The sequence below is a fragment of the Mustela erminea genome, chromosome 5 (genome assembly GCF_009829155.1).
Source record: "Mustela erminea isolate mMusErm1 chromosome 5, mMusErm1.Pri, whole genome shotgun sequence".
In the NCBI taxonomy this organism is placed as follows: Eukaryota; Metazoa; Chordata; class Mammalia; order Carnivora; family Mustelidae; genus Mustela; species Mustela erminea.
The window spans coordinates 20,273,882-20,298,379 of record NC_045618.1 but is presented as its reverse complement, the minus strand read 5'-3'; the positions used below and the strand labels follow the sequence as shown (position 1 = coordinate 20,298,379).

The 24,498-nt window shown below is 50.8% G+C and overlaps 1 protein-coding gene across 2 annotated transcripts in view; it reads left to right on the top strand.

The window, feature by feature from the left end:
* The window catches only part of PCSK6 (proprotein convertase subtilisin/kexin type 6), a 183,562-nt gene extending 166,325 nt beyond the window's left edge, over positions 1 to 17,237 (top strand). For both annotated transcript variants that reach the window (XM_032342223.1, XM_032342224.1), the window contains 5 exons: positions 432 to 519; positions 4,034 to 4,137; positions 9,179 to 9,308; positions 14,307 to 14,419; positions 15,829 to 17,237. In XM_032342223.1, the coding sequence (XP_032198114.1) occupies positions 432 to 519; positions 4,034 to 4,137; positions 9,179 to 9,308; positions 14,307 to 14,419; positions 15,829 to 15,926 (533 nt within the window). In that variant the 3' untranslated portion in view covers positions 15,927 to 17,237. The remainder of the gene's footprint in view (positions 1 to 431; positions 520 to 4,033; positions 4,138 to 9,178; positions 9,309 to 14,306; positions 14,420 to 15,828) is intronic.
* The last annotated feature ends 7,261 nt before the right edge of the window (positions 17,238 to 24,498 follow it).

Below are 24,498 nucleotides of genomic sequence, written 5' to 3'. Positions count from 1 at the left end.
TCCTGGGGTTTGCCTTGACCCAGCATTTCCTCAGGAGGTGTGCTGGGTGTCCTAGATGTATGTCTTAGTCTTTGTAACTACCAAGTTTTTGATAAGGTCCCCTATGAAGGCACCAGAGGGCAGCTCTGAGGCCTCTTTAGGCTCCAACTCTGTCATTTTGCACACCCTCCCCCCACCCCCGCCACACCTGGAGGTCGTGCAAGAGCTTTAATTTACTCCAGAAGGGAGAGGAGAGAGACCTGTGATCCCACACGGGGGCCTGCGGTCTGGACATGGCCTCTGGCTGTTTGATCACTCCATCACTGCTCCTGGGGGCTGACACAGGGGACACGCTGTTCTACCAAGCCCGCTTTGAAATGCCAGAGTCTTCTTTGTCCAGGATTGATTCACGTCTCTGCTTCTTCTCTTCTGCTCATCTTCTTTTTCTCCAGGTCAGAAGAATTGCCTGAAATGCCACCCAAGCTGTAAAAAGTGCGTTGATGAACCAGAAAAATGTACTGTGTGTAAAGAAGGATTCAGGTAAGCCCGTCCCTTCAGACCCGAGTGTCAGAAACAGAGTGTGTATGCTTTTTTGTTGTTTGTTTCTGTCACTGGCTTACCAAGTTTGGGCAACTTTTTCCTAAAAGATAAAAGCAGAGGCCCAAAGCCCTTGAGGGTAAAGATTCTGAGTCTGTAGGAACCAGAGTTCCACTTGGAGACTGATGTTTAAGAACAGAAAGTTAGGGGGCATCAGGGTGGCTCTGTCGGTTAAGCATCTGCCTTCCGGTTCAGGTCACCATCCCGGGGTCCTGGGAGGGAGCCCCGCATGGGACTCCCTGCTCAGCAGGAAGCCTGCTTCTCCCTCTGCCTCTGAACCTCTGGCTCCTTGTGCTCACTCTCTCTCTCTCCAAATAAATAAATAGAAATCTTTAAAAAATAAATAAAATAAAATAATAAAAAGTTAGGGGAAAGGTAAAATCTCTACCTTTTATGCAGTACTTGGGGAACTGGTGAGGGCACCCCTACCATATAAAGTGGGCTGGCTGCTGGAAAGGTAAGGAGCTCCCATCTTTAGGCACCAGTAAGGGTATCCACTCCCATGCCTCTCTCCCAGTCTGGGCAAGGGCTTGGGGGGCATTGCAAAGCCCACCCTCCCTCCTCTCCATTCTCTGCCTTTTCTCTTTCTCTCTCTCTTTTCTTTTTTTTCCCAGCTCTGGTATCTGCTTCCTGCTCTGGGAGCTTGCCTTCAGAGGATGCTTTTTTAGATTCCTGGTTTTCCCTCTCCCACCGAGCTCAGCACACATCTGCTGTAAAAACATTTTGCTGAGTTAATGATTTTTATTGGAATCTATTGAAATGTTTGTTTAGCCCACTGAATGCAACCACATTGCATTGAATGCAACCAAATATACATTACCTGTTCCTCCCAGTTACTGTCTAGCTTAGGAAACATTCTGTTGGAAACTGTGCTATAAAACACTCCCATAGTCCAGGGACTAGAAGAACCAGGGTCTGCACGTTATGGAAGAAAGGGGAAGCATGGAGGGGGAATCGGTGCTTCCCCCCCTGCAGTATGGCCAAGGAATCACGGGAGCTCCCGTTAAAATGCAGATTCTGACCTCGCAGCTCCCAGGAGAGGCCTGGGCTTGGCATTTCTAACAGGCTCCCAGGTGAGGAGGGTGTTGCCAGGACTGGGATTCCCCAGTAGAGCTGAATGTTTCTGGAGTAGGAACTGATAAGAGAAATTGTACAAGCCCTTGTTCCAAGTGCTGTCACCAATAATGCCTCATTTAAATCTTCACGGCAACCTAGGATGTGGGTAGTATTTTTTTTTAAGATTTTACTTATTTGTTTGAGAGAGAGAGAGAGAGAGAGAGCATAAGCAGTGGGAGGAGCAGAGGGAGAAGCAGGCTCCCCGCTCAGCGGGGGGCGTGATGTGGGCTTCACCATCCCAAGACCCTGAGATCAGGACCTGAGCCCAAGGCAGATGCTTAACTGATTGAGCCACCCAGACGCCCCTAGGATATTGATAATACTGCTCCCATTTTACTCACTGGGGAGTTCGCCCAGGAAGTGCTGCCTTCATGAGGTTTCCCTTAGCCTGCCCTTACTCTTCCAGATCAGGGAGAGGAAGATCGGGAGAGAAGAGGGTCCACGGCCTAAGTTCCCAGGAGTCTGGGGAGAGGAAAGGGAAGCAGGACCCCCAGAGTCACACATCACACCTGTGGTCCTGTAAACGTGTTAGGCGGATGAGGTAGGATTAACAGTGGAAGGATGAAGTGGTCAAGGAAGGAGGTCCCCAAAGGAAGCGGTGGCGTTGAGCTGGTGGCCACAGCTGGGGGGCCTGGAACTGGGAGCTATGCTAATCATCTCCCACCTGGGCTGGGCTAGGCTGACACCCAGGCAGGTGTCAGTAGTTGGGGACTGCGGGGGAGGCTCTGTGGGTCCAATTCCTTAGAACTTGCTTCCTGACTCGGGAGCACTGGAGGACTCCCAGGGAAAGAGGAGGTCAGCTGCTCAGGTGAGGAATAGGGTCATGGACAGAAAGTCCCTGCCAAGGAGGATGGCACATGGATGGAAGCAGCGGTTCCTGGTGTGACAAGCATTCAGAGGGGCACGCAAACTCGGAAAACATCGTCAGCCATAATCCACAGAAAGCTTCCTTTTATTGCCCAATATCCTTTTAAGCTGTGGCTTCAAATCATCGCTGTCACGTTAAAGCAGTGAGAGCCGCCGAGCTGCTGATTCGCGGCCATCCATCTCTTTAAGGGATAAATGCAGGAAGCATTCAAGGGGAGACATCAGTTACTAAGCACTTGATTTAACTGCCAGTCTCGGGTACCCTGGAGTCCCGGAGTGGGCACCCACCGTGGATGCAGGGAGGCTTCCGGACCCCTTGGCTTCTCCCCACGAAACATAGGATTCTCTGAATCTCGCCAACATGCCAGAGCCCTTGTCCCCTGTGCCTGGTGGCACACAGCTTATAGTGTGCACATCCAACACAGTGTAATCTTGCGAAGTGAGGAAATCCCCATAGCAGACACACTACCGTGTGCCAGACAGCCGTCTCGAGAGCCTTGGTTCATCTAATTTAAGCCAAGCTTGTCCCAGTGCATAGGAGAAGAGACAGGTGAGGGGACAGGCGATGCTGGCTTACCCCGGGTCGTGGTGGCAGAGCTAGGAAGTGGCCAGGGCAGGGTCCCAGAGTGGGCAGTCCAGCTCGAGAGACGATTCCAGAATCCACACACTTGGCTGCATGACGAGGTGAGACAGGGAGGCAGGAACCGTATCAGGTGGGGCCTGTCCAGTCCCAGGACTGGATTTTATGTCCAGATCCTCACCAGGCACCGAAGGTTTCAAGCAAGGCAGAGGCAGGCGTAGGTCGGGCTCTCAAAACCCATCTGGCCACCACCACCCAAAGGTACACATCATCAGCACTCACACTTTGCCACGGCGGGCTGGGACCTGCCAGACTGAGTCAGCCTGCCACCAGGGGGGACCCACACAAGCTCATTTTCTCCTCTCCAGGTTTGGCTTCCAGTTTGGTTCATGAGCCATCACAGACCAAGAGAGAGCCCAGGGACTCAGCCCCAGGGATTTGGGGAAGGAGCCTGGGGCTTCCGGCAGGGAGGGGGGGCAGGTCTGGGGCATCCCTTCCTGGGGGACCTCTGGCTGGCTTCGGACCACTCTTTCCCTGCTTTCATTAGCTTGGAACCTCAAGCGGCACAAAGAGCCATGCTTTAGCAACTTTCCTTTCCTCTCATGAAAGGTGATTGAGAGATTGTAATTTCATAAGAATTTTGGAAGGGGGGGGCACCTGGGTGGCTCAGATGGTTAAGCAGCTGCCTTTGGCCCGGGTCATGATCTCAGGGTCCTGGAATCCAGCCCCGCATCACATTGGGCTCCCTGCTCAGCAGGAAGCCTGGTTCTTCCTTTCTCTCTGCCTGCCTCTGCCTACCTGTGATCTCTCTATCTGTCAAATAAAGAAATAAAATCTTAAAAAAATTTCGGGAGGGATATGAAAACACACCTTTTTTTTTTTTTCTTTCAACAGCTTTGCACGGGGCAGCTGCATTCCAGACTGTGAACCGGGCACCTACTTTGATTCTGAGCTAATCAGATGTGGAGAATGCCATCACACCTGCCAGACCTGTGTGGGTGAGTTCACGGCCTGGAGGGGCCTCGATTTTGCTATGCCAGATGGTTGCAGCATGGGTCACTGACTCTGGGCGAACTGTCTTGAAGCTAGGAAAACCCTAAGACTCCCTGGGCTTCACTGGGTATTGCAACATTCAATCACAGGGGCCCTTGCAGAGGATGGGGTTGGGAGAAGAGGGGAAATTAGTATTTAATGGGTACAGAGTTTCAGTTGGAGGAGTTGAAAGAGTTCTGGAGATGGATGGTTGGGACGGTATTTCATGCCACTGAACCATACCCTTAGAAATGGTTACTATGGGAAATTTGATGTTCTGTTCCTTTCCTTTGCTATTTTAAAAATTCAAAATAAAGAAAACCTGTTAGACCTCAGTTTGAGTGAGCCAGCCTGGATCTCCCAGCATGAGAAGCCCAGCCGGGCTGTGGATGCTCTGGGGACCGGGGAGGGATGCTAAGTCCTCAGGAACTGCTCTTTGCCTGGGGCCCGGCCCTCCCCTCAGAAAGGCAAGGCTATAAATTTAGCTTCAGAGAAGAGGGGGCAGAAAGGGAAGGAAGCCTTCTCAAAACACAGCCTGCCTTCCTGGTACCTAGCTTCTCTTATTTTGAACATTTTATTCAAAGAGGAAAAGGCTTCTATAAACAACTTTATGTGTATTATAATTCCCCACAAAGATGATAGCACAGATGTCTCCCAGGCACTGTTTTTATGCAGAAAAGCCGAGAATGGGTTCGTTTTATGGGGTTTTCTGTTGCAGAGTTATTTGCACTAGATGTTGAAGTGCATTATGAGTTTGTGGGCTCGGATACACTTCAGGTTAAGTCTTCTCCTCCCAACCCAGCCCTTAGCAGGAGCGGCACAGCCCCCACTTCCCACCCCGCACCGCACCCCCCAGCAGCCACGGGAGCTCCGTGTGGGCATCAGCTGTGCTCTCCAGGTGTGGACATGCCACAAGAAGCTGGGCTATGATCAAGGCCAGCACCCCAAAGCCTACAGGGGATGTGTCCTCCGGGGACAACCCCACAGCAGCGGGAGCTCGGCATGTGGAAGTATCCTCCACCCCCCACCTGACCCCCGCAGTTCAGCTTTTTTTCCTACCCATTTGCTCTCTTACTTTTTTGCTCTCATGTTTATTCTTTGTTTTTTTTGTCTCCTCGTTTAGTCCAGGTTGATTAAGGAGCATTGCCGATGTCACTTATTGAAATTTCATAGTCACCCGTAATCCATAAAATTCAGAAATGTGCCTTTACACCGCTTTTGATTTCAATAATTCGATTTACTTTTCTTTCTCCGCGTCCCCAGACTGCCTGTTGGCAAACAGCTTTGTAGAGATGCTCATAGTCTCTCTCATCTCAACAGGGTGACTTCTCTGTCCCTTCAGGCATTGAATTCAATGGCGTGCAGAGCTAAGGCTGTCTGGTGGTGGGAGGGGGGTGTCTCTCTACCTGCATGTGCCTGCCTGCCTGGCTTCTTTCTAAGCTCCTAAGATGCATGCATCCAATCCCTGGCAGCTGCTCGGGAGAGGACCTGCTTCTCTACTCTGAGTGGTCTAGAGGTTTCTTTGCTCCCTGTCAAATGTGAGTCTGTGTCTGGAAGTTGCTGTTCTCAGCTGTCAGCTCCCCTCCTCCTGGAGGCCCCTGGCCCACCTAGCCTTCCCCTCCCTGCCCCAACTCAGTGATCGCTGCTGCCCATCCCTGATACAGAGGCCTAAGCATGATCATGGGGAGGGTTGTGGTCAGGGACAAGTGCAGGGTGGGACATGGTGGCATCTGTCTTCACCCGGGGCTGGCAGTGCCCCAGGGCATTTGAACAAGCCTCTTGCCTATTCCTGGTGCAAATACTGAGAGTCCTGGTACAGAGGAAGTGACCCCTTAGGGTTGCCTGCCAGCTGTGGGTTGCTATAGAGGACCCAGGGGACAGGGAGGTGCCTGGCTCAGCTTGTTCCCAGTTGGGACATGGTCCATTGGTCAGGACTGCGCAGCTGGTAAAGCATATGCATGACAAGTTGAGCGGTGGTGCCTCAGGTCCGTGTGAGGGTCGGCCCCCACTCATGGGCATCCCTTCCTCAAGCCCAAGTGAGAAGGACATGAAATAGTAGATCCCAGCTCCATGACAGCTGGAGAGAGAGATCGCAGAAGCAAGGAAAGCATGTTATATGTTATACCCTTAATGGCACATTTTACCTGCGTTTGGAACAAGGACCCCACGTGTTCACTTTGTAGTAGACCGCACAAATGATATATTGGGTCCCGAGTAAGCAAACCCCATCTTAGGGTGAGGATCTGGGGGTGCTTTTCAAGTGTCTGAAACCTGCAGAGACTTGTGACTGCATAGAATCCTTAAGAGACTTTGGGTTCTAAAGTTCATAGATTGTGGTAATTGTGAAAATGGTCAGTCCTGAAAATTGGTGTTTAATCAGCTTTTTTATCATTGCGGCAAGCTATCCTTATCAGGTTTGCCATCTTAACTGTTTTTAAGTGTGTGCTTCCATGATACTAAGTACATTCACTTCGTTCCTCTCCACCATCCATCGCCAGAACTACTTCCTCTTCCCCCTCTGAGTGTGCTTCATTCCCTTTGAAGTTTAGTAAATTGAACTTTTATCTAAATACAATTGACCTGTGGGGCACCTGGGTGGCTCAGTTGGTTGGGCGACTGCCTTCGGCTCAGGTCACGATCCCGGAGTCCCATGTCAGGCTCCCAGCTCCATGGGGAGTCTCCTTCTCCTTCTGACCTTCTCCCCTTTCAGGCTCTCTCTCTCTCTCTCTCTCAAATAAATAAATCTTTAAAAATAAATAAATAAATACCATTGACCCTTGAACAATGTGAGTTTGACCTGCATGGGTCCACGTAGACACTGATTTTTTTTTTCAATACATACAGTAGAGTAAATATATTTTCTCTTCCTTATTTTTTTTAAAGGATTTTATTTATTTATTTGACAGAGAGATATCACAACTAGGCAGAGAGGCAGGCAGAGAGAGAGAGAGGGGGAAGCAGGCTCCCCACTGAGCAGAGAGCCCGATGTGGGGCTCGATTCCAGGACCCTGAGATCACGACCTGAGATGAAGAGCTGAAGGCAGAGGCTTAACCCACTGAGCCACCCAGGCGCCCCTCCTTATGATTTTCTTAGTAACATTTTCCTTGTGTAGCTAAATTTATTCTAAGAATGTGGTATATAATATGTATAATGTACACAGTATGTGGTAATTATTTATGTTATCAGAAAGGCTTCTGGCCAATAGTAGGCACTTAGTAGTTAAGTTTTGGGGGAATCCAAAGTTATATGCAGATTTTTGACATCACAGGGGGTTGGTGCCCCAAACCCTGTTGGTCAAGGACAACTACACAAACACAAACGAGTGTTCTCTCCCACCACAGAAGCTCCTTAGGCATCAAGGACCCTAATGACTAAGACAAGAGAATGTGGGTAACAGTGTTCAGCGGGGGAGGCCCCAGCAGGGACAGCCATAGGGACCACGCATCTCCTGAGGCGCTGGGCTTCCAAGGGCCAAATGGCCAATGCCAGATGCTCCCTAAAGATAAGTGATGGCGGGGGCGGGGGGGAGGCAGAGTGCAGGAGCAGTCTTCCATCTAGAATGACATAATGTAACTGGACAGAAACCCTACACGTCTGCAGGGCATTGTGGTGAAGGAAGGAGGATATCCCATGTGGACACTGTGGGTGGGTGGGTGGTGTTCATTATGGGAACCCCCCTCCCCCACCAAAGGCTCCTGCTTCTGCATCCTACTCTCAATGCTGGATGAGCTCAGAATTCCCTTCCAGGCGGAAAGCTGTGGTTCTAAGTGATGAAACCAGCTGCCAGAGCACTGAAACTTGGGGCCAGTGGGACCATGTGGCAGACCCCTGTCTCTATGGGGGTCTTCTCTTGACACAGCCAAGAGGGCCCTTCTAAGTCCAGGAACCACTCCAGGAAGAGAGCCAGAGGTCACTGCCTTAGCTGCCAGGCCTCGACCAAAGAACACAGTGGAATTAGAGGAGGAAGTTTAACAAGGGACTATGATCACCAGAAGCATCTAAGATTACTTCCTCCCCATGTTCAACCCCGTAAGCTATCAGCCAGGGACCACCTCACTGCCTCTGACACCCCATCAGGGGCTCCTCAGCGACATTTGGCACAGAGTAGACTCCAGAACTTACTGGTTGTTAAATGAGTGACTGACAGACGGATAGACAGATAGCAATTTCTTCATTCTGGACCAACATCTGCCACAGGCTGATGAGTCTGCTCGGGTTGAGCTGCAGGTTCTCCCTCTGGACTCTTGGTCCATCCTTCTGAGCTTTGGTCTCCTGGGGTTGCCACTCCCTACTCTGTAAGCCCTTAGTTGTTTGCTCTCTGTGGTCAAAAATGGCCTGGTGGTCCACACCGACTGCCTGTCTACACCATCCCACCAAAATCTCCTCCTTCACTTTTCCCACTTCCACACAGTCATCCATCCCAGAGAAATAGGCGTGCCACCAATGTGAGCCACTGATACGGTGTTACATTTTCTAGAAAAACAGGCAGAAGTAAGGCTAATAGCGTATCTTATTTAACCCAGTGTCCCTAAGATATTATCATTTCAACAAATAATGAACATAAAAAATCAGCACTTTTTCATGCCGTTGTTATGCGAAGCATTTGGAATCCAGTGTGTTATGGATTCCGCACTTGCAGTAGGTCTCTGTTTGGTACAGACACACTTTAAGTGCTCCTAACTATACAGGGCTGCCACCAGCAAAAAGAAGCAAGACCAAGGGCTCTTGGCAAGGAAACATTTGGAGTCAGGGCCATCAGATATGGCCCAGATGGTGGGAATTATGCTGAGCCTAGCTCATGCCTCCACGTCCCTCCCTGTGAAATGGGGATGTGGGCGAGGATGGCCTGGGGCAGGCAGAAAGTGAGCAGCTGGGAACCCTACCTGCGGTGGTGGACGTGGGCCATCTGGACCATTCCCCAGGTCCCCAGGGCACCGTGCTAGACCCGGAACATGGTCATGGGCAGGCCGTCCCTGACATCTGCTTCTGTCCCGTACCCCTACCAGGGCCCAGCAGAGAAGAATGTATTCACTGTGCGGCAAACTTCCACTTCCAAGACTGGAAATGTGTGCCAGCCTGTGGCGAAGGCTTCTACCCAGAGGAGATGCTGGGCTTGCCCCATAAAGTGTGCCGAAGGTACGCAGTCCTTTCAGATGGTCTTCCTGGTTCAGACCAGGATTGCTGGGGAATGAGTGGGGCTCCTGGGTGGCTCAGTTGCTTAAGCACCCCACTCTAGACTTTGACTCAGGTCGTGATCTCAAGTTTGTGAGATCAAGCCCCCCCATTGGGCTCCACACTCAGCAAAGAGTCTGCTTGAGAGTCTCTCTCTCCCTCTCCCTTTGCCCCTCCCCCTGCCCTTTCTCTTCTCTCAAATAAATAAATAAATGTAGGGGCTCCTGGGTGGCTCAGTCAGTTAGGCATCTGCCTTTGGCTCAGGTCATGATCCCAGAGTCCTGGGAACGAGTTCCACATCAGGCTCCCTGCTCAGCAGGGAGCCTGCTTCTCTCTCTGCCTCTGCCTGCCTCTCCCCCTGCTTGTGTGCTCTCTCTTTCAGTCTCTGAAATAAATAAATCTTTAAAAATAAATAAATAAATCTTTAAAAAATAAACATAAAAAAAAGATTGCCGGGGAATGGTGGTTCCCTGTGCCAGCAAAGGGCGCTTCCCTGGGGCTGGGGGAGGGTGCCACATCACATCACTGCAGAGGGAGCTGTAGGTACGGTGGGGGTACCAGAACCCATTTAGAGTGGAGGGACCCCTGTAGTTGGTGATTGCTAAGGTCACAAGTTTATTGGTGGCTTTCATTCCTTTGTTCATTTAATGAATTTTGAGTGCCTGGAGCTCTGTTGCTGGGTCAGGGCACGAGGCAGAGTAACAAGGTGCCTGTCTGCCGATACTCATGCCGCCTTGGCAACCCCCACGGGAGCTCCTCCTGTGTTACAGCCCCAGATGCATTCACACTGGTGGTAATTAAGGAAACCATGGGTTGGGCTTCGTTTGTGGATTTTTTTTTTTCATTTTACATTAGATAGAGAAAATTTAGGTCCAGACCATGTCCTCATTCTAAAGCCATCCCCTACGCAGTCAGTGAATGTAGATTGTAACTCCCTCTCCTTTTTACGTGTGTCTGTGTAGTGCACCGTTCTTGTTTGATGGCTTCTAGCCCTGTAGTGTTCCTTACCTTTCTCATTGGACATGAGCAGTGGAAGAAGCAGCCATTTCTTGGGTGTCCTCTTGTCTTGCTGAATAGTTATTGCCTTTTCCTCAGGACTTTATAAGCTAGATTCCCAGACAGTCAGGGCAGCCTGTCTTGTTCAGGATGAGAGCAATAATGAGATGTTGCAAGGTGGCCTTGATGATAATGATGGTGGGGGTGGGGGAGGGGCTTTCCTTCTGAAATAAACTCAAAACTAGGGAGCCCTGGAGACACATAGTACAGCTTGTCTGAGGAGACCTTGCCCTGTCTTTCAGCTCACAGCTGGGAACCCACAATGGAATTGGCTCCCCGGGCTGTGTTTGAGAACTGCTCTGGGTTCTAATGTATTTTCTTAAAACAAAAACAAGCAGGGCACCTGGGTAGCTCAGTCAGTTAAGCATCTGCCTTTGGATCAGGTCAGGGTCCTGGGATCCTGGGATTGAGCCCTGAATTGTCTTCTCTGCTAGGCAGGAAGTCTGCTTCTCCTTCTGCCTCTGCATGCTGCTCCCCCTGCTTGTGCTTTCTCTCTCTCTGTCAAATAAGTGAATAAAATCTTTTTAAAAAACCAAAAACAAAACAAAAAAAAGCAAATAAACAAAAGAACCTACAGTCACCCAATGAGAGACTACAAAGTCCTTGTGCTTTTTGGACTCCCAGTAGAAGTTCCCGAGGGATTATGTATCTAGATAGGGGTCAGCCCGCTCGTTTGAGCTGGTTTGAAATAGGAATCTTGCCACCTTCACCCATCCTTGCTGAGTCCTGCGTAGCATCCTCAGCACGGGTGTCTGAAGTAAACCTTTCATTTTAACCAGCCCGCTGGTTCAACGATAATTACACTAAGTATGGCAGCCCAGGGAGAATGTGGAATTAAACAGTGATAATCACTTCCATTTGTCAGACGCCCAGGATCCCACAGGATGCTGGGCATCCCCATGACCGTGGCCACCCACACCCCACGGGGCACCCAGAAACTATGGCCTCCCCAGCCCAGGAGGCAAGAATTAGGGAGCCCCCCCACCCTGAGCCCCTCCTTGACATCAGAAGACAGCAGCATCTGGGTGCTCACCTCCACAGGAGGGAAAGCTTTCAGCCCCAGAAGAGAGTCCAGTATTGGGGCTCATACAGCAGATCTTGGAGATACACCCCCAGGGGAAGCCCCACACAAGGTGCTGAGGGGGTGAAATGCCGGCCTTTCAGGAATCGTCTGTCTTCAGAGTGCCGTGGCTCCAAACACCCCTTCTGCTTGGATTCCTCCTGAAGGAAGAGCAGTCTTGGTCTGCTGGGTTATGCAGGGCGTCTCCCCACTCAGGCGCCAGCAACTTTTAGGATTTGGCCTCCTGCAGGCCCCAGGGTGCTGCAAGGTGCCGGGCCTAGCCCCGGCTGGTGGGCCCTGGCTACTCTGTGGGAAAGCCAGGCCAGGACTCAGGCCTGCTGGCTTGGCAGCCAAGAGGCCAAGAAGACCCACGAAGCGAGGCACAAAGTGGAGAACAGTCCATGATGATCTCAGAGGAGGGGCTGGACACCCACAAGGCGTAGTAAGAGGACCCAGAAGTGCAAGCAAGGACCTCTCCAAAGACAGCAATTCGCTGGGGTGCCTGCCTGAGGGGTAGCTGGCCTATCATGCCCCCAGGCCTCCCCACTGTCCTCTGCTCCCTCCACCCCTCCTGGGTGACCAGCGGGGCAGAGACCATGCCTGCCTTCTGCTTTGTTCTGTGCTCAGACTGAAGCGCGACAAGACTCCATGTCTGACACTCACTGGGTACAGCCTAAAGGCGAAAGGAGAGAAGAGGACGTGGCCCCTGCATTGTTGCGGGGAGGAAGGGAAGAGGGCTACAGTGCGCAGGCCCACTTCCGGAGTCTCACAAGACAAAGTTGCCGTGGTGTCTATGGGGGACGTAGGTACCATAGAAAGTGACAGAATCAGAGGTGCTTGGAAGTTCCCCTGCCTAAGAGGACTGCCTGTGGGGCAGAAAGGAGGCCAAGAGGGTGTTTCAGAGAAGCAGGGGCCTCAAGGCCTTTGGTTTTGGTTTTGGTTTTGGTTTTTTAAGACCTTATTTATTTATTTATTTTGACAGAGAGAGAAATCACAAGTAGGCAGAGAGGCAGGCATGGGGGCAGGGAGCAGGCTCCCCACTGAGCAGAGAGCCAAATGTGGGGCTCGATCCCAGGACCCTGAGATCATGACCTGAGCCAAAGGCAGAGGCTTAACCCACTGAGCCACCCAGGCGCCCCCAAGGCCGTTGGTTGAGGGGGTCATTGAGGGGTCCCTGGAGGGACATCATCCTTCCCTGGGAACAGCATGATGCTGGATTCTTCCCCTGAGCTGGGGCCTCTACAGCCAAGCCCAATCTAGCCCACTCCTTGACCTGGGCCTTGTGAGACCCCAAGCAGGGAGCTGCTCAGAACCTGCCCAGGATTCTCTGCCCGCGGGACTGGGAGGTGCTGAATGGTGTTGTGTTCAGCTGCCGGGTTTGTCCGAGTCTGTTACACAGTCCTAGAAGAGGGACACACCTGCATTCCCACTGGGGGCTGGCAGGTGGTTCTCTACCTTAGCCTGCCCCACTCCCTGTTCCGTTGAAGCAGCCCTCAGCCACCGCCTGGGAGTGCTGACCCCAAGCCTTTGAGACCACTGACCTCTCGCTGAGCAGTGAGGAGAGGCCCTAGTTCTGGTCCTAAGGGGCTGGTTGGGGGCCCTTAGGACCAGAACTAAAAGAAGCAGGGATCCCCGGGGGAAGTCATCCCTTGGGCTGTGGTGTCGGGGTGTGTGGCTGAGCCACCCCCAAGGTGCGCACGACCGGGGCCAGACCCTAGCGGCTTCCCCAAGTGCGTAGAAACGGGGTCCCACGCAGCAGGCCCCGCCCTACACCCCTGGTTGTCCAGCGGAAGGCCGCTTCGGGGAGAGGCCATCAACCGCCCCCAGGTTGTTGATGGCGTCTAGCTGTTGACGGGGCAGGTGGTATGAGTCCTCAGCAAAGAACTGCCCACACGGGGCAAAGGCCAGAGTCCTCGGAGCTGGGCTCCCGCTCCACATGCCCCGCCCACTCCGCCTGAACGCCGCATGCCCCGCCCACCCCGCCTGAGCTCCGCCTCCAGGGCGGTTCCACTTGCGGTGGGAATCCGCTGAGAAGGAGGGCGACGGGAGCCTGGTGAGATCCGGGCACCAGGAGCTGGACTCAGAAAAGGCAGTCGGTGTGGCCCTGGGGCGGGGATGGCGAGCTCTTTCTCCTTCTTTTAGAGGGCCTGGTGGTGGGTAGTTCGGGCTTGACAGGCCCTGTGGTCTCTCCTTCCCAGCTATTCAGTTCTAACCCCGCAGAGCAGCCACAGTGATCTATAGATGAGCAAATGACTGTTCCAGTACAACTGCTGGATATGGCCTGCGAGCTGCTGCGTGCCACCCCGCTCACGGGGTCACGGTACTCTGCAGTAGAAAGAACCCCGGGTCCCGTCTTGGGCAAGAACTGCAAGACCCACACCCTGCCCACCCGCCGTGAAGACCGCTCAGCCTCCTGGTCTGCAGCAGTCCCCCAGGCCTGCTCTGGGATTGGGTTTGCCACATCCCCGTCCTGGAGTGCCAACGCTATAGCTCAGAGCTGGGCAGCTCCCAGGGGTGCGTGTGCTAATGTTGCTTGAGGAGCCAGCTGTGGGGCAGGTGCCACAGTGTCCAAGAAAGTGTCCAGGTGAGCCACAGGGAATCCGTGAGCCACTGGGGCCTGGGCCCATCAGCCCCCGGCAGGCTTCTGCCCACTGGCCATGACCGTCTTCACCCGTCCTCAGGGCGATAGTGCAATCAGGTGGGTGGAGGAATGTGCAGACGCTTGTCTGGTGTTTCAGGCCGTCACAGTTGCAGGGCAGGCAAGAGGGTAGGGGGGCTCTGGGAGGGGTGCGTGCAGCGCCCGGGCCCCTTCCCACGCAGCAGAATGAACCTGTTTCCTCCTGCAGGTGTGATGAGAGCTGCCTGAGCTGCGAAGGCTCCAGCAGGAACTGCAGCAGGTGTAAGACAGGCTTCACACTGCTGGGCAACACGTGCATCACCAACCACACATGCAGCAACGGTGAGCACCCACGGGGCTGCCCTTGGGGGAGCCCAGCTCGTGGCTTGTGGCCAAAAGAGAAAGGAAAAGGAGATGCAGGCACAGCAGCCCTTCTGAAGGGTGGGCGGGCCATCCCTTTGGGTGACCATCAGGGACCCCTCTCATTCTCACATCCCTTTACGCCTCTGTCATTGATCAATGAGGCATCCTGGCCACAGGCTACTGCTGCTCTGTTTGTTGGGTGACTCTTAAAACTGATTTTGTGCTTGTACCGTTCCCACTCTCGTGTGGTGAGCCCCGGTGGCCTTAGTGTGGTGAGTTCTCTTAGGAGAGGCCTGATCTCGGGGCTCCAAGCCAGGGGGCCCAGAGGGTCTCAGCCTCAGAGCCCAGTGTCGAGGCCCGCACATCCCACAGGGAAGCCCTGCGTCTGAGCTGTGGGAGATCCCTGGTTCTCGAGGTCCCCTGGAGACCAGGGAGGGCCATGAAGACATAAACTCTGGGGGAGCCCAGAGTCCAGTTTGGGGATTCCAGGCAGAGAACTCTGGCCTGGAGACATGGTGTGGCAGAGAAGATTCCATGCTCAGCTGGTCACCGGGAGGAACAGTGAGGGCCAGCTCTGGGCGCTATGAACTGGCTTACAAGAGAGGAACCTAGCGGTCCCATGGAGCCATCCCTGGCCCCGCCCTGGCTGAGCACAGACCCAGAATGTCCTGCAGATCTCACTGTGGCCTCCTTGCCTTGGTGTTTGGTCATTTCTTTGGTTTGCAGAATTGTAGGCTTTCAAAGGCTAGGAAGCTCCCTCTTTAGGATGATACCCATTCAGGTTATAGTTCCAACCCGAGAAAGTGAAGTGGTCACAGGAGGGTCTTCCAGGTCCTGTCAGTGACCAGGCAACTCCAAAAGTGAGCAGCCAGCTGGAATGGGCTGGCTTCCCTCCCTCTTCTCCTTCCCCTTTCCATTAGCCTTGACAGCTCTCTCCTTCCTATCTCATTTGGTTTGGAGTGCTCCCAGGACACGGGAGAGCTTCCCTGCCTGTCCCTTCCAGGCCTGTCCTCCTACCCCACCCCCATCCCACCCCCAGAGTCTTCCTACTAAATTTCCCACCACTGCACTTAATCTGGAAAGACAGAGGCACAGGAACCCTGAGGCCCAGCTGGTGCAGCCCTATCCACCTTCCTTGCAATCTCGAGCCCCCCATTTGTCTATACCCGCATGAACCCCTGTGAGCTAGGTGCCCCCTCTGCCATATTCAGGCTACACATGTCACGGGAGGACAGTGAGGACCACTCTGGCTGCTGCCCCCACTTCCTCTGTGACCCCTGTCCCCTCCCAGCCCATCATGAAGCCAGGGAAAGGGGATGGTTGGAACCATTTTAACAGGCCCCGAAGTCTGACATGTCCCCCCTTTCTCTTTCCTGGTGGGACCCCAGCCGATGAGACGTTCTGTGAGATGGTGAAGTCCAACCGGCTCTGCGAACGGAAGCTGTTCATTCAGTTCTGCTGCCGCACGTGCCTCCTGGCTGGGTAGGGGCACCCCAGCCAACCGCAGAGGGCGGGGCCCCTCTTGTCTATCCGTCCATCCGCCTTTTCTCCACACTGTCAGCCCAGGCCTGTTGCAGGGGTGCCCCACGTCCAACAGCTTTATCTCCCTAGGAGCAAGGTCCTTCTGCAGCATCTCTGAGCACCCGGCCCCCATGGGCGGTGGGCCTCCAGGAGGTGTGCCTCTCCAACTCTGCTTGCTGGCTCCGTTCTTCTGGCAAACCCCAAGCGGGAACAGCAGGAATTCTGGAAACCCACAGCTCCAGCTTTGGAGCGGCTTCTGGGACCATAAGTTTACTGAAACTTCAAGACCAAAGCAGAAAGGCAAGATGCTTGGCTTCACCCATCACTCTTCTCCCCATGCTCCCTGCAGCCTCAGTGAATCTCGCCTGCCAGGCCCTGGGCCCGTCTCCCTGTGCGGGGTGCCCAGCCGAGCACGTGCCTGCTCCCCCACCTGCCACAAAGCCGTCTGGGGACAGTCCGGTCAGACTGTAAATAGAATAGACACGGGGCCGTGAAATACATGACCACTGGGGATGGAGCATCTGTTTCTCCATAGTCAGCTACTTCTGGAACTGCCGCGAATGTCCTATTCCAAATCTGGATGGGAAGACCCTTCCTCTCTCCACCGCACTGTCCTATAGGTGAGCCGAGTGCCCCTCGTCACCACGTCCTGTCATGTCTCCAGGAGTCTCGTACTCTGAGTGATCACCTCTCCCTGACGCAGAGCCTCCTGAGGACGGTTCCCGGGAGGCATCCTGGGGGCCAGCCACAAGGAGCCCCAGTGACTCACGCAATTCCTCTTACCAAAATGGAAACCCAGCCCATGAGTCGTTAATCTTATCACTGCCCATTTCGTGGAATTGCTTTTTTGAAATACACTTGGCCTCTGCTTGCCGGGAGACTTGTTCTGAAGGCGGTCGCTCCTGTGTCTGTGTGTACTATGAGCCTAATGACACGGTTGGATTTATTTCTGCCAAACCTGTGTAGGCATTTTATAAGCTACATGTTCTAATTTTTACTGAGTTAATTATTTTGACAAATATTTCATATATTTTCATTGAAATGCATATCTGCTTGATCAATTCCCTTTAATATGGGAGTGACATTTGCCTTAAATTTTTTCAAGCTCGTTCTCCATTTGGTCCTGCTCCCCTCTTGGACTGTAATGCATTTGCCTTGTCCCCTAGGAGCTGGGGGAACCCAGCTGTTGTTTATTGAATCCACAACTTCAAAAGAGAAATCCACAAAGCAAATACAGTGTTAACCCTAAGTTAATAAAAGAGTTAACATCCCATGACCACGAAGTCCGTATTTCTTTCCAAGCACAAGAATGAAACGTGGGGGTTGACTGATTTGTGAAACTGCTTTATTTATGGTCTGGGACCTCTTTGATGTCACTAAGCAGAAAGTCTTCCGGCTTGAGCGAATTCCAGGCCCAGGGTGTCCTTTGGTAAATGACCTTCTTCGGGCCACAGAACCCTGGTTGGGTTCTAGGGGCTGAACTTAGCCATGCCCACCGCCTGTCAAGGGGGCGCCCTCCGCAGCCTGGACCACGTGCTTCTTCATCTATAGCTGTCAAGTGGGACTTAATTAGGTCACAGCTTGTCTTTTGCACAGTGACCGAAATCCCTGTACCCGCGGGTTTTGCGCTACATGGGATTTTTACCATGGCCTCCCTTTGAGCTCAGAAGCTTGTACTTACTGGGAACCCCACAAATTTTTGGTGTCTATTTGCAGCCTTTATGGCTACACATAAAGGGAATACACCAACTAGAACTGACTTATGGAAAAACAAAAGTGGGTGAGGGGCCCTGTTTTAGGGATCCAGGGTTGGGGACACCTGGGTGGCTCAGTCGGTTAAGCATCTGCCTTCAGCTCAGGTCATGATCCCAGCGTCCTCGGATTGAGTCCCACATCGGGCTCCCTGCTCAGCAGGGAGCTTGCTTCTCCCTCTCCCATTCCCCCTGCTTGTGCTCTCTATTAAATAATAATTTAAAAAAAAATCCAGGGTTGACTCAGAGTTTCAGGAATGGTGCTGCTAGACCTTGGGACCCCTGGAACGCATTAACTGTGACCTGGACTCTCATTGCACTGTAGCCTGTCCTCCTCGCCTCTCCAGATGATAGGACAAATGACAAGACCACCAACATCTCCCAAGCAAAACTGGTACAAATCAAGTTTTCTAGGCAAGCTTTCTGAATCTGCTTCTTAGCCCCGATTCTCCTGCTTCGCTTCAGTGTTCATCCAGGCCCATCTGCTGTGGCCACAGGAACAGCTGATCTAGCAGGACACGGCTGCAGGGAGCTTTCCAGCCAGAGGAGGGGAACACCGGGTAGCTCTCAGAAGGCGGGGGTAGCCACAGAACCCAACAGCTGCCCACGATGAGCATGAATCAACCGGAGTTGTCAGTGCGAGGCAACAAAGTAATGAGCGAGTGTGTTCGGGAGACAGTAACCAGGACTAGGGCAGAACATTGGTAAGGGTTCAACTTCCCCCATGTGACAGGCATTGAATCAAAACCAGCAATTGCTAAGTACTTCTGGTGCAAGGTACTATTTTAGCCCCCTGGAGCTTTTTCCCCCTGCTGAGAGCTAGGGTCGAACATGTTTGGGACCAAATCAGGAATAACTTCCTTTTATTCCCAAGGGACACTAAGTAGGAGAAGCCAACCAGGCAGCCTCAGAGCTCATGTCCCCTCCTAGTAGTGGCTGGGCCAGCCGGTCCTGGGGCTGCGGAGGATAGTGGCAGTCTGAGAAGCTCTTCACAGAGTCCTCAGGACAAAACACCACCTTGTTAAAAAGGACCGACCACAGAAAATGCCTGTTCACACATGGCCCAACTTTAAGGATACTTGGACTCAGTGGGGACGGGACATATTAGTGAATTTTGTTTTATGTGATAAAGTCATAGATCATCTCCCCTAAATCTGTTGTTTCGTGGACTGAGGCTCATAGAGGTAAAGTGACTTGCTTTGGGCCACACGCTGGGGAGGTGCCTCCCTTCCTGTCTCTAGGGAGGGAGGCTGGCTTTTTGTAGGAGGGGGAATTAATTTTACAGTTGGCCAAATCCAGCCATGATGCATTTGTTTTAACCTGGCTGTATTTCCAGGAGATGATAGTTTTCTGACCTTGTCCCCAAATTCTTTGGCACCTCACAGTGGTCCCCATGGGCTCATCTCCACCCCTCCCAGGCCACTGCAGACATGATACTTTGTAACTCTTGAAAGGGTTGGGGCAAGCTGCACTTTTTACAGAAGATATACCTATAATGGAAAGGGGAGGAATTGAACTTTAAAGAATCAGGCAATGTGGTGTAAATGGAGGCAGCCTAGAGTGCACTTGAATTTGGAGAGACTGCCCTCCACTGCATTTGAATCACCATCACATGGCTAAAGAGGGCTGTATGCTTCAATGTTTAAGGTATAGTGGGGCCCCTCAGAGCAGGTGAGGGGTGGAGGTCCAGATCCAAGGATGGAAAGGGAAGGAGGTGGAGAAGTGAAGCAGAAAGGACATGTTAATGAAAACAAACAGGGATAATGGAAACCAAGGCCATTCTCCAGCATCTTAACGTTCTGCCCATTATGCTGGGAGGCATCTGGGTTCTGGCTACTCTGGGAAAGGAGTCTGTGGGGTAGGAGTCCTACCCCAGTCTTTTCTGCTTTCTTTCCTTCAACCCAGGACTTATCCTTCCTGGCTGGTTGCCCAAGGCCAGGCTCTGTGGTTTGTCTGTGCACAGAAGAGGACTCCTAGGTGATACAGCACCGAGTACCTACCAGAACCCAGGGTCTTGGGGCTCAGTTCCCAGCACCCAAAGTTCCCCCTCCCCCCACCCGCACAATGTATCATCCACACTAGAAGTGATCAGATACCTTTTAGGCTCCCTTTTGAGCAAGAGGAACCAAAGTGCTCAGAGCAGAGACCATGCTGTTGCCAAAAATAGTGGTTCTCAACCTATTGGTGATTTCTGTCTCCTAGTGGGTATTTGTCAATGTCTGGAGACATTTGTGGTTATCATAACAGGAGGTATGTACTGACATCTTGTGAGCAGAAGCCAGGGACACTGTTAAACATCCTGCAGTGCACAGGACAGCCCCACAATAAAGAATTATCTAGCCCCAGAAATGTCAACAGTGCTGAGGTTGAGAAACCTTACCCAAAAGAAGTTTTAAAAAGGTAATCTCACCTTCATAGGGATGTCGTACAATAAATAAAATCACCTATAGTTTATGTCTCTGTTCATGTCCTGAAACAATGGAAATCCACGCAATTTTCCTTTTTCGAAGTAAAGAAACTCCTTTTAATCCAGAAAAAGAAGGGCCAAGTAAAATTAGCTCTCTGGTCTAAGGACTCCACCTGGCGGTCCTCTCTGGAATTAAGTGTTCTGGATTATTTTGATTTCACTTTTTTATTTTGAGACAATCTCAAAGTAAAATTATAGAAAAGTTGCAAATGGAGTACAGAGAAATGTTTTTCTGAACAATTTGAGAGTAAATTATTGAAATGATACCCTATTACCTCCAAAATACTTTAGAGTCTTTTCCTATCAACAAGGACTTTCTACACAGCCATCAGGATCTGGAAGTTCATACTGATGTATTACTATCTAATCCTCTGACTGGATTCAAGTTTTGTGAATTGTCCCCATAAATGCCCTTAGCAAAAGGATCCTCTTTAGGTCACTCTTTTCATTTAGTCATTATGTCTTTTCAATCTCCTTCAAGCTACAACAATTCATCAGTTCCCTGACTTTCATGCCCTTGAACCTTTTAAAGACTACAGGCCCGTTATTTGTAGGCTGTCCCTCAGTTTGTATTTATCTGAGGTTTTCTCCCATTTCCATTCAGGTCATGCATCTTGGACAGGAATCTCTCAGAAGTGATGCTGTGTCCTTCTAATCGCATTCTAGTAAGTGAATAATGATTTTGATTTATTCCATTATTGGTGTGGAATAGATCAACACTGATCACTTGATTAGGGTTTTCCCCATCCCAACCCCCGCCCCTACCTACTAAAGGATGTCTGCTTTTAGCACTGTCCACGACATCATGCTGAAGATCCCAGCCAGTGAAACAAGGCAAAAAATAAAGAACTAGTATAAGAATTGGAAAGAAAGAGGGGTTCCTTGGTCGGCTCAGGTGGTTAAAGCCTGTCTTCAGCTGTCCTGGGATTGAGCCCCGCATCGGGCTCTCTGCTCAGCGGGGAACCTGCTTCCCCATCTCTCTCTCTACTTGCCTCTCTGCCTCCTTGTGATCTCTCTGTCAAATAAATAAAATCTTAAAAAAAAAAAAAAGAATTGGAAAGAAAGAAATCTAACTGTCATTATTCTCAAATGGCACGGTTATGTACGTAGAAAACCCAAAAGAATGGTTATGAACTATTAGAATTAATAAGTAAATTTAGCAAGACTGCTGGATACAATGCTAGTATTAATTATATTTCAACTAGAAATTGTTGAAATTGTATTTCAACTATATCTCAGTGTAGCAGAAACTAATAATTAGGACATGGGATTTCTTTTTTTTTTTTAGCTTTTGATGCTTCTTTAGATTTTTTTTTAAAGACTTTATTTATTTATTTGACAGACAGAGATCACAAGTAGGGAGAGAGGCAGGCAGAGAGAGAGGAAGGGAAGCAGGCTCCCTGCTGAGCAGAAAGCCCAATGCAGGGCTTGATCCCAGGACCCCGGGATCATGACCTGAGCTGAAGGCAGAGGCTTAACCCCCTGAGCCACCCAGGCGCCCCTCAAACTGGAAATTACCCAAATGTTCATCAACAGCAGAATGAATAAACTGGAATATTCACATAATGAAATACTATATAACAAGGATCGTTGGTTAACTACATCTACACACAAATACAATGTTAAGCAAGAGACACATAAGGTATAATTTTATTTGCATAAATATAAAAGTAAGCAAAACTAACCTATATAAGAGGTTACCACTGGGGCAAGCATGTGACTGAAAGGACAAGAAGGGAGCTTCTAGATCCAGATGCCAGTTATTTGGGTGTGCCTGGGTTGCGTTCTGTTGTGAGTATATCATAATTCAATAAAAAGTTCAAAAAGAATCAATTCCAGGGGGACTGTAGAGCTACGTGTGAAAGGAAAAACAATTAAGCTGCCAGTAGACGACAACAACAAAATATCTGGGGGCACAACCCTCTAACCAGAAAGGAAAAGATGAATTGAATTACATAAAAATTAGAAACTTCTAGTCATCAAACAATACCACTGACAGTGGAAAGGCTAATAAGCAGAAAAACTTTTCCTGTCCCAGACCTACATGACTACAGTGAAATCCACACCCCCACAAAAGACAGTCAATGGGTAGGGCTTCCTGAGCTTAATTCTTCCTCTGATGGCTCCTCTAGAATTAGACCATCTAAAAAGCTTGTTCCCATTGTAAAATGAGTGAGGAGGCCCCTCTCGTAGCCCTTTGATTTGAATTGCAGCCCAGATTATAACTTGGTGATTTGGGGAATAGGATGTTATCCTAAACAGAACAAAATGGATTACAATTTGTGTTTTGCAGCATTGGTGACTTCTATGAGTACAGTATTTCTGGTCCCTGTGAATTCTTTTGTATTTAAGCAGTTTAGACCAAATAATAATAATAATAATAATAATGCAAAGGCAAGCCACAGTGTGCTCACATCCAGAATATATAAAGCAATCCCGTAAGTCAGTAAGAAAAAGGGACACAATCCAGTAGGGAAAAAAAAGAAACAAATGGACCAGAGACTTAAATGAGCACTTTGCAAAAGATATCCAAATATACAACATACAAGAGAATGTCCTCAACCTCATTACTTATTAGAAAAAAGCTAATCAAAACATTAGTGAAATAACACTACACAGTTACCAGAATTCCCACAGTTTAAAAAAAATATTTTTATCATGGGGTGCCTGGGTGGCTCAGTGGGTTAAGCCTCTGCCTTCAGCTCAGGTCATGGTGTCAGGGTCGTTGGATCGAGCCCTGCATCGGGCTCTCTGCTCAGCAGGGAGCCTGCTTCCCTTCCTCTCTCTCTCTGCCTGCTTCTCTGCCTACTTGTGACCTCTGTCTGTCAAATAAATAAATAAAGTCTTTAAAAAATATTTTTTTTATCATCATTCCAAAGCACGCTGCGCACACATGCGCACAAGAGAGCGCATGTGCTCATGGGGGAGCAGAGGGAGAGAGAATCCCAAGCAGGCTCCATGTGGAGCCCAAAGAGGGTCTAGATCCCTCTACCTGGAGATCATGATCTGATCTGAGCCCCATGCTTGACTGATTGACCCGCCCAGGCTCCCTGGAATCACAATTATAGTGATAATACTAATGAGGCTTAAGTTGAAAGCATGGAAACCCTTACCCACAGCTGGAGTATGTGTATTATTTCAGCCTCTTGGTCTGTTAGGCATTACCTATTACCATACCCTATGTCCCAGAAGTTCTACTTCTGGAGAAGCTCAAGCATGTGTACATTGGATCCATGTGCAGCATTATTCAGAATAGCCCCAAAGGGAAACAACCCTAATGTCCACCAACAGCAGAATGGCTAAATTATGGTGGAAGATATACACTGGAATTCTACACAGCAGCGAAAGGAAACAAACCCTTGCTGCATGCGACCTGGATGGATTCCAGTCGTAATACAAAGCCAAAGAAATCAGGCAGGAAAGCACATTGCATGATTCTATTTGTATCAAAACCAGCAAAAGGTGGGGAGCCTGGGTGGCTCAGTTGGTTAAGGGTCTGCCTTCCACTGGGGTCATGATTCCAGGGTCCTGGGATTCAGCCCCTGTTGGTTGGGCTTCCTATTCTGTGGGAGTTGGCTTCTCCCTCTCTCTCTGCCTCTACCCCCCAAACCCCCCGCCCCACCTGTGCTTTCTCTCTCTCAAATAAATAGGTAATTTTTTTTTTTTAAGACAACTAATCTATGGTGTTTGATTTCTGGTTGCCTTGGGAAGGGAGGCTTTCAGAAAACTGTTCATTTTCTGGACCGGGAGGCGGCAACGCAGGTGTTCTCACCCTGTAGCTATTCGTCACGTTGCAAATTCCTGGTTTGTGCGCTTTTCTGTATACGACGCTTCCATTAAATATTTAAATGTCTGGAAATCACAGGCCTAACAGAAAACAGCACGGCGCGCGAAGCTGGGTCCAAGGCGGCAGGACGATCGCAGCGAAGCAGCCCTGTGATTGACCTTGCCCTGCTTCTCGCGTAGTAGCCTGCGGGTCCACAGCACCCGGCTGGCATGGGAACCTGAAGTCCTAGCCTTGTACTGGATCCCACAGATGCCCGCCCCTCCTGGGTGGAGCGAGGACAGACACAGCGTTTCCTCCCACCTCAAGGTTCATCCTGCGTGGAGAAAATTCCACTCGGGTGCCTTCACATTTTGCTTAACTTGCGGACACAAACACCTGGAATCAGGGTCCCTCCTCCAGAACGCCCCAAGGAAGAACCCAAGTTCGGCTACCACCTGAACCTCCGAAGGGAACGAGGCCGGGGGCGTGGCTCTTCGATTGCTTCGGCCTGGACGTCGAGCTGCGCGCGCAAACGCCGCGTGCGATTGGTGTT